The sequence below is a fragment of the Podarcis gaigeae genome (assembly GCF_964106915.1).
Source record: "Podarcis gaigeae genome assembly, chromosome: 13".
NCBI lineage: Eukaryota > Metazoa > Chordata > Lepidosauria > Squamata > Lacertidae > Podarcis > Podarcis gaigeae.
The window spans coordinates 38,513,335-38,523,304 of NC_139689.1; the positions used below are offsets into that span (position 1 = coordinate 38,513,335).

General features: G+C 45.6%; 1 protein-coding gene across 1 annotated transcript in view; it reads left to right on the plus strand.

Annotated features, from left to right (window-relative positions):
• The window catches only part of TRPM4 (transient receptor potential cation channel subfamily M member 4), a 50,886-nt gene extending 43,537 nt beyond the window's left edge, over positions 1-7,349 (plus strand). The window contains exons 21-25 of the mRNA XM_083709094.1: positions 172-353; positions 1,777-1,909; positions 4,221-4,293; positions 5,072-5,168; positions 6,247-7,349. Coding sequence (XP_083565220.1) covers positions 172-353; positions 1,777-1,909; positions 4,221-4,293; positions 5,072-5,168; positions 6,247-6,251 — 490 coding nt within the window. The 3' untranslated portion in view covers positions 6,252-7,349. The remainder of the gene's footprint in view (positions 1-171; positions 354-1,776; positions 1,910-4,220; positions 4,294-5,071; positions 5,169-6,246) is intronic.
• Positions 7,350-9,970: the final 2,621 nt, after the last annotated feature.

A 9,970-nucleotide genomic window follows, 5' to 3' on the forward strand; every position in this document is an offset into this window, starting at 1 on the left:
AGATATTGGGGAAATGCCTGTATAGCAAGTCAGATTAGTGGTCCATACAGTCCAACATTGCCTCCTCTACTGGATTTCAGGCAGAGGGAAGCTGAGGTTTGTCTGTTTGTGGTTTACAATTTCACCTATGATATTTCTATCCCTCCTGCACCCCACTCCCCTCGACAACAGCTACACATTCTCCAAAGTGCAAGGCAACAGCGACATTTATTGGAAATCCCAGCGCTACAACCTGATCCTGGAGTATCACAGCCGCCCTGCCCTGGCTCCGCCGTTCATCCTGATCAGCCACTTGCACCTCTTCTTCAAGCGACACATCCGTAAAGTGCAGTCGGCAAAGGGAAAACACTTCTGTGAGTGCTGGGATGGGAGGCAGGGGAATGGGGAAGGTAGAAGGGACATTCTTGTCCAGAATCAAAGAGCGCACAGCTGCCCTTTCCCTTGTTCCCACTCTCACACCTTCTGGTGTGGGTTTTTTGCACTCCCACAGAAACTACGCCACATTCATTCTGCTGGCTAAAAAGCCTCAGCTGCTTACGCCAAATATTATCAATATTATCAATATTATTATTAGCATACCGCCCTATACTCATAGATCTCAGGGCAGTCCACAACATAAAATTACAATACCTTCGTTTTTGGACAGCTTGGTACTTGTATGTTTTGGCTCCCGAATTCCGCAAAGCCAGAAGTAAGTGTTCCGGTTTGCAACCATTTTTCGGAAGCTGAACGTCCAATGAGGCTTCCAATTGACTTCAGGAAGCTCCTGCAGCCAATCAGAAGCTGTGCCTTGGTTTTTGAACGGTTTCAGTTTTAATAATCACAGTGAGGGAACAAAGAACAGGTCTCCTAGAAATGGCAGTGCTCCCAATTAAGAGTTACTCACCCCCGCTCCGTCCCTATTAATCTATGTCACTCCTTCGTCTTGTAACCTGAGCTTGTACCCTCTGTACTTTCTGTTCTAACACTTTCTGAGCTCTCTGTGTCCTTGGACAAGGGGGTTGAATGCTGTCCAGAGACTGTGAATCTGTTAACTCTCTCTCTTGCAGTGTTTCTTCTCCCAGCTGCTCCCCATCCAGTATTTCCCAGCTTCTGCCTTCTGAACTATGCCCCTCTGCAAACCCCTGTTCCAAATCTATACTGTCCTCCTGCTCCTGGAAAGAGTCAGGATCCGGAGCAGGGTGAGGGGGTGGCTACCACCACTCCCCCTCAGTGCAGCCGTCCTCAGCACGGTCCCTGACACTCCTGCCTTTGAAGCAGTAGCTGGTTGCTGGATAACCGGACTCACTTTTCACTCCACTGACTCTTGGGGTACTGGAGTGTTTGTGCAGCACTCATCTCGCTTTCAGGCCGAGGGAGCCGGCGTTTGTCCACAGACATGGGTCATGTGGCCAGCCTGACTAAACCGCTTCTGACGCAACGGAACACCATCCGTGATGGAAACCAGAGCACACGGAAACACTGTTTACCTTCCCGCCGCAGCAGGACCTATTTATCTACTTGCACTGGTGTGCTTTTGAATTGCTAGGTTGGCAGGAACTGGGACAGAGCAATGGGAGCTCAGCCCTTGTGGGGATTCTAACTGCCAGCCTTCTGATCGGCAAGCCCAGGAGGCTCAGTGGTTTAGACCACAGTGCCACCAACGTCCCTTTACCTTTACCTCCTTGGGCTATAGGTCATTTATGAGTGTGAACAAGTATCAGTCGTCCCAATCCACAGCTTTCTCACCCAGGTCTCCCCGCTTCTCCTCTTGTTTTCCGATTGTCTTTTGGGCAGTGCTGGATCTCTCCGTTACCCAAGACGAACGGCTGCTCACTTGGGAGTCGGTGCAGAAAGAAAACTACTTGGTTGCTCAGGCCCGGCAGAAACGCGATTGTGACACAGAGAGGCTCCGGCGAACTTCCCAAAAGTAAGGCTTGTGGGGAGTGGAGGCAAGGAAGAAATGTGGGAGGGAACTGAAGGGAAAGGGGCAGTCGGGTTGGGATGGAGGGGTAACGTCCCAGGGAATGCCATAAGTCTGCTTGGGAAGTAGTTAGTTACACACAGCCCTATTTTTCTAGGAAAAGAGGTGCCATAACTCACCATGAGCACCTCCCTCGTTCTCTTAGAACACCAATGGTGCCCACCTGAGATGTGCAGGAACTGAGTTCCAGTGAGTTCTTGCTCAAATAAAGCTCTGGTTACACATTCAGTTCGCCACGGTGTTCAAGGACTGTTCATAGAATCATAGGAATGTTGGAAGGGACCCTTCCAACTGCTATTTTTCTTCTGCACACGTGTGGTTGAATCTGTCCTTTTTGGTTTCTCTTAGTTTCTCATTTTTCCAATCTTAAATTCAGAATGCCTCGGTTTGCAGATTTTTTTTTTAAAGTCTTCATGAAAATTCGTTAGTCCACATTTTTCCCAATACAAAACTTTTTAAATACAATTTCTCCTAAGGCATGTTTGTATTTTACTTTCACTAATATAAGCATTTTAAGGCATGGTTCCCCACAGTGTGTATACACACACTGCACATTTTTGTGCATATTATTTGGTTGGAGAACTGCGCTGCAAAATTCAGAGAAGGGCGGATTTTGAAAGATTTTAGTTCATGAATTGTTGTAGGAATCGTGAAGTGGGTAAGTTTGCATTTAAGATACGAAGCGAAACCCAATTTCTCCTCCAACCCTGTTCCTCAATGCAGATAATGTCTTTCAGAATTGCAGCGGCAGTATATATTCAAAGCACCTGACTTCCCCCCAAAGAATCCTGGGAAATATAGTTTCTTACAAGAGCTGGGCATTGTAGCTCTGTGAGGGAATAAACTACAGTTCCCAGGGTACTTTGGGAGAAGTCAGGGGTTTTAGATATATGTTAGTTAATTAAAATACCTGCATTGCTAACCTTTGACATATTGGCACACATAGACCTGCTCCCATGTCTGCTGAAAAAGAAGGCTCTAGTACAACTCCTGAGATATACTATTATTATTATTTATTATTGTGTACTAAATTTATTTATTATTGTTTATTAAATTTATATACCACCCTTCATCCGAGGATGACAGGGCACTGTACAGTATACAAACACAAAAATACACAACATAATAACAAACGAAACAGTAAAAAACAGTTTAAAAGGGCATAGCATGGCAGAGGTTTGATGTCCATCTGTCATGCATGATCTAGTTGAGATTCCTGTATTGGACTCCCAGACATGAGAATATACTATGATGCTGCATGTTTTAGTTGGATCAGAGAATGGATAAGGGGACAAGCGGACCAAAAATTATTAAAAGAATGGGGATGTGCTAAAGAGTAGATGAAAAAACATTGTTCTGGAGTAAGCATATCGGTATGTAATGAATGAAGCTTTGCAGGATTAAAGAAAGAGAAAAATGGTGCAAAAAGTATAAAGATAGAGGTAATCTACATTAGACACAACAATTTAGAAAGAGTAAAAATTTCGAGGTCTTAGAACAAAGGAAGGAAGTCAATATGTGTATTTGTACGTAATGATTAGAATGATGATATGGTTTTATTTGTAGATGTGTGTTTTTGTTTGTGTTTTTTCTCTTGTGTTTTGTTTTGGATTCAATGTTTGTAATTTTTGTTGTAATGTTGCATTGAAAATAAAAAGAATTTAAAAAGAGATTCCTGCATTGCAGGGGGTTGGACTAGATGACCTACGGGACCCCTTGCTACTCTACAATTCTATGATTCTATTCTTGTTTTATTAACCAAAGGCCTGTGTGAAGAGGAATGTTTATGCCTGGTCCCTAAATATCTGTAATGAAGGCACCAGGCAGGCCTCCCTGGGAAGAGCATTCTGCAAATGGGGGGCCCCCAAAGAAAAGTCCCTGTTCTCATGTTGCCACCCTCAGGACCTTTTGCGGTGGGGGGCACACAAGGAAGAGGCTCTGATGATGACCGCAGGGTCCAGAAGGAACTCAGAAAGAATTCTGCCTGCCTTCTGGTGGAAGTGGGTTCCCATCAATAACTCCACTCCGTACATTCCAAACATGCAACTTTGGGCATGGATATTGAAGAGTTTTCATTATGACCTTTTGGAGAGATGATCCAATGCACTTTGGGCATTCTTGTGCTGGCGAAGAGACCAGCACAGGAATTGGATCTAGGCAGCGGTCAGAGAAGGTGGGAGAGAGATGGTTAGAGAGGCTCTAGGCGGGCAGGTAAAAACACTCCTCTTGTAACTCCCTCCCTCCTCTAACCCTGCAGGGTGGATCAGGCTTTGAAGCAGCTTTCGGAGATCAAGGAATCGGAGCGGCGCCTAAGGACCCTCGAGACGCAGGTATGAAGAGTGGAGCTGAAAGGTTGGGAGGTGTCAGGCTTCAGGGAATTGGCTTCCTACCCCTGTGGCAGTAGATAAGCAAAAAAAGGGAAAGGGAGTCTTCTTACCAGTTAGAAACTTTAATAATCACAGCAAGAGAACAAAGAACACATCTCCTAGAATGGCGGTGCTCCTAATTAAGGAATCCACCCCCTGCCATCCCTATTAATTTATGTCACTCCTACATCTTGTACCCTCTGTGCTTTCTGTTCTGACACTTTCTGAGCTCTCCGTGACTTTGGAAACGGTGTGTGTGTGTGTGTGTGTGTGTGTGTGAATGAATGCTGTCCAGAGATTGTGACTCTGTTAACCCTCTCCCTTCCAGTGTTTCTTCTCCCAGCTGCTCCCCATCCAGTTTTTCCCAGCTTCTGCATTGTGAACTATGCCCCTCTGCAAACCACTGTTCCAAATCCATACTATCCCTCCTGCTCCTGGGAAGATTCAGGATCCGGAGCAGGAGCAGGGGGAGGGAGAGGGAGAGGCTTCCACCATTCTTCCTCCATGCAGCCCTCCTCAGCACAGTCCCTGACAGGAGGAAGGAAATGGGAAGCCACTGGGAGATGATGAGGTGCACAGACGTTCCAAATGGGAGTAGGCAAAAGATGGGGAGTTGAGGCAAAGGGAGGGGGGAGATTGGGCGTGTCTGTTTTTGTGTTGATGGTCTAAGATGGCAGCTTTCCGACTTGTCCCACCCCCTGTGACATCATCTTCCTGCCATTTCTTCACTTGCTTCCACTAGATGGAGTACTGCACCAATGCTCTGTCGTGGATGGTGGATGTCTTGGCCCAGAGTGACATTGCGAAAGGGAGGCAGGCTCCTCCCACTCAGAAAAAGGGTAAGTTTGCAATAATCCTGCCAGGACACTAAAGCCTGGTTCTATCTCTATAGGTGGGAGGGTGGCTGGGGGTGTAGAGGGAAAGTATTTGGGCTTTAGTGCTGAATTAGTCCCCCAAAGCTCTTGGTAGGCAGTCTGTTCTCTCTCATACTTACATGGCCTGAACTGTTTCCTTTTTATTCCCCCTTCCCAGCCAAGTTACCATCCTTAAAACAGATGTACATGTTTTTTTCTATCCTGTGGGGGGAAATACTCTGGGAAACTTCTGCATATTTCAGGAAATTTTCAATGTGGTTTAGATTCAGTTGGGGAATAGTAGACCTGTGCTTGGTGCCTATTGGCTAGCACTCGTGACATTACGAACAAACCTCTCCAACAACTACCACTACCATCCCCCCAGCTGCCGTGGAGTTTTGCAGCTGGTTTAAAATGCTCTCAATACTTTTTCATGCAAGTGGAAGGATAACTACACATAGATGCATAGAAGCATTTCTCTCTCTCTTTCTTTCTTTTAAATATGGTCAGTCTTGGAGGGTTAAGACTTTTTGTACCAAAAGCCAAAGCAGACAGTTTACCCAGCAGACGCAGAAAGCAACTGCTGCTTAAATGTTAATTTGTATCCACGCTATGTACACTCAATCAGCAGTTCCTGTGCCCTGGAAGCACATTAACTACGTTCTAGTCAGACCATTGTATTGTTCTTCAGAAGGGAGCTCAGGGAAGAAGCCTAGTCCTGCTGTTTTGCAGCAAAATCCGGTTGTGCACAGCACTGATTGCCTGGCGGCTGTGACGTCACAGTCCCATCCATCCTTCCATCCCTTACAACATTTTAGGACTTGTTTGTGCATTTGATTATTTTTTTAGATGCACCAAGGTGAACATGTCTGATGCTTAAAAAAGCAAAACAGAACAGCTTACCGGATGGTGGCAAGACTTAATAATGGAATCAGTGTTTAAACCACTATCTGCCATTTGAAACTGAAGACAGCTGGGAGCTATTCTAACCCTGCAGCAGCAGAAGAAAAAACTGCAGCCACATCACAATTAGCAATTCACATGCTGCTTTCTTTCCTTGCAGCCTAAAATTCTCCATGGAACCTCCAAGAAGAATCAGCCCTTTTTCCTGAAGAAAGGTGAATTGCTTTGAACACTTGCCACTCACAGAACTCTAGGCATATTTGCCTGGGGCCTGGGTGAAGTCGGCAGAGCCTTGGCTACCAGAGGCTTTGCCACAGATGATGGAGAAACTTGAAATTTCCCAGTGTCCTGGGCAGTCTACCTGTCAACGTTTACAGTGAAACAGAAGATAGCCCAGAACCAACACCCACTTTCACTTGAAAACATTGCTATAGACTATCTACATACCCGTAACCTCTCAGACATGCTAAGGTTCTTGAATCGACAATTCTTGTTTCTGTTGAACCATTCAGGACTTCTTCAACTCGGGTTGAAGAACTTAACTAGGAGACTGTGGAGAGAGAGATGGTTCAGATTTCATGTTGGTCATGAACTTGGCCTGTTTCAGTCTTTCATTTCTATTTCTGCAAATGGGGAAAAGAATGACCTACCTCTCAGGGTTGCTGTGAGAATGAATGATACATGGACAGTAAAAAGAAACCTCTGCAAGATGGAAGTGCAATAGAATAGATTATAATTATATTTTACATGCAGGCCAGAACATCAATCAGCTGCTGACTCCTTTTGTTAGATTTTTTTTATAATGACATGCTCTTTATCCTTGTGTGTAATTAACAAGGGTGTGTAGGACAATTGGATTGTTTTTTTCATTATTAAAAAATAAAATATTTGTATTATGCTTCTGGAAGACAAGCTCCCATTCGGAGAGAATGATTATGGCAATGTGTCCTTCAGATGACAGAAAAAGAATGTTTTCCTGTATGTTTTGATTTGTGAATGGCCTTCCTCCATGAATGAAAACTGTTAAGAGAGCCAGATCCCCCCCCCCATCAAAAATGCAGCTTTCATTGTCCAAGAATTACTACTTTTTCTAGTGCCGCTAGAGAAGTATTATGCAGTGGTGTTTGATTGTTCTCAGGACTGCAGCAAATAACAGAAGGGAACTGCTGTGCTCTTTCATAGATTTTGATATTTTGTAATAGATTTAAATGCATTTGATAAAAAAATAATAATAGTGTTAATAAAACATGTTCTAGAAGCCTATGTTAGAACCTGAGTTCTTGACAATCATCATGGTAAACTTCCCCGAAGTCTAAAAAGAAATGGCTTTAGCTTTCCCGAACATGGGGCAAAATCAGTGAAAAGATAGAAATAAAGTCTGCTTCTACCGTCAGAATTCTCAGTTTGTGAACCGCACCCTCCTCTGCTGTTAGAGATTTCTGGTGTCTCTTTGCACCCTGTCATATGCTCTATTAATCTGTCATTTTTCTTTTGTTAAAGAAAAATATGTCTGATCTACTGTAGGCAGCCTTAGGCGCCATATGCACTTCATGTTGGGTGCATGTTTACACGGTGTGCCCTAGAAACAAGATTCACTCACCCACTCAAGAAGATTTCACTTCCAGAAATGCTGGAGAGGGAATTAAATCCCGAGGTATTACAATATTAGCACATTGGAGACTGTTGTCATAGCCATGCACTTTAAGCACATGACTCCCCTCCCTCTCCCCCAAACCATGACATGCTGGTAATCATATCACACTGGGGTAATTATATGGAAATACACTTTGGAAATGACTTTTGGAGGGTCCATGATCCTGAAAGGGAACTTTACCCTATGGCTGTCCCCGCCATTAGGCAGAGTGAAGCAGCAGCCCCAAAGCTGTGTCCCCGAAGCCCCTTGCCGACTTACATTCTCCTGCGCTCGTACCAGGGTAATGATGACTGGTTGTTGCTGTGCTGTCTTGCCTTGTTGCATTGGCTCTCACTACGTTTCCAAGCACAATTCAAAGTGTTGGTGCTGACCTTTAAAGCCCTAAACAGCCTCGGCCCAGTATACGTGAAGGAGCATCTCCACCCCCATCGTTCAGCCTGGACACTGAGGTCCAGCTCCGAGGGCCTTCTGATGGTTCCCTCCCTGTGAGAAGTGAGGTTACAGGGAACCAGGTAGAGGGCCTTCTCGGTAGTGGCACCTGCCCTGTGGAACACCCTCCCATCAGATGTCAAGGAAATAAACAACTATCTGACTTTTGGAAGACATCTGAAGGCAGCCCTGCTTAGGGAAATTTTTAATGTTTGATGTTTTATTGTGTTTTTAATATTCTGTTGGGAGCCACCCACAGTGGCTTGGGAAACCCAGCTAGATGGGCAGGGCATAAATAAATAAATAAATGATGATGATTATCCCAACACATCACCGACAGCAATGCCATTAGGGTCAGGCCAGTCAGCCCAGCCCACAGACTCCAGCAGCCGTCTTGCACACAAACACACATGTTGCTCTGCTCATGGGATGCTTGCCAGCCGCTGCCGTACTATTAAAGCATTTCCTTGAGCCGAGTAGGTGTCAGGCAGAGCTGCAGGTGAGCGTGACATTAAGGTGTTGGGAGGATGGAGCTGTGTGAGTTATGTGGCTTGATAGAGTTGGCTGTCCTGCCGGGAAGTGTGAATGTCAAATGTAGATAGCCCAGCTGGCTTCTGCATGTGACATGGAGGGCGGGCACCTTTTGCCTTGGGTAGCAAAAAAAAAGGGGGGGAGGCGTGGTCCTGCTTTGCCCTATGCTTTTGAAGCATCTTTGTTGGCTCCATACAGAATAACTCCTTTTCTTGTTTCCCAGGGTTGCTTTCTTGGTCGCATAATATTGTTGTCGTTTAGTCGTTTCCGACTCTTCGTGACCCCATGGACCAGAGCACGCCAGGCCCTCCTGTCTTCCACTGCCTCCCACAGTTTGGTCAAACTCATGCTGGTAGCTTCGAGAACACTGTCCAACCATCTGTCCAACCTCTGTCGTCCCCTTCTCCTTGTGCCCTCCATCTTTCCCAGCATCAGGGTCTTTTCCAGGGAGTCTTCTCTTCTCATGAGGTGGCCAAAGTATTGGAGCCTTGGCTTCAGGATCTGTCCTTCCAGTGAGCACTCAGGGCTGATTTCCTTCAGAATGGATAGGTTTGATCTTCTTGCAGTCCACGGGACTCTCAAGAGTCTCCTCCAGCACCAAAATTCAAAAGTATCAATTATTCGGCAATCAGGCTTCTTTATGGTCCAGCTCTCACTTCCATACATCACTACTGGGAAAACCATAGCTTTAATTATACGGACCTTTGTTGGCAAGGTGATGTCTCTGCTTTAGGGATCCTATTAAGAGGCTTTTTGCATTCTGACACTTCCATTTATCTTTCTGAAGAGTGTAGAGGAAGCAAGGCACAGCAAACTGGACAAAATAAGCATAATAACAGTAACAACCAACGGATGCTATTTTGCCAGTCAGCCACTTCCACCGGAGTAGATTCCACCTGGGCGCCCACTGGGGAGAAGAGAGGAGAGAGGCTGCCTTAGACTCGACCTCGGAACGCGTTCGCAACGGTCAGCGGTCAGCGACGGACCGCTTTCGGCAGAGCGCTCGCTTGGAAGCATTGTCTCTCGTTCCGAACCATAGAGATAGAAAAAGTATAGAGGAATGCGCACCGCCAGCGAGGTGTCGGATTGGTCTGGAATATTTCCGCGTTGCCTCGCTAAACTGACCGCTAAACTTAAGTTGTGCTTCTTGACGGAAAAAAAAGGAAACCTGCCAACCACAACTGTGCCAAGGAAGGATAGCAGCCTCACGGAGCCATGCACCGCCGTTCTAGCAGTGAATATCATTCTCATTTCCAATTCCACCCTGAGA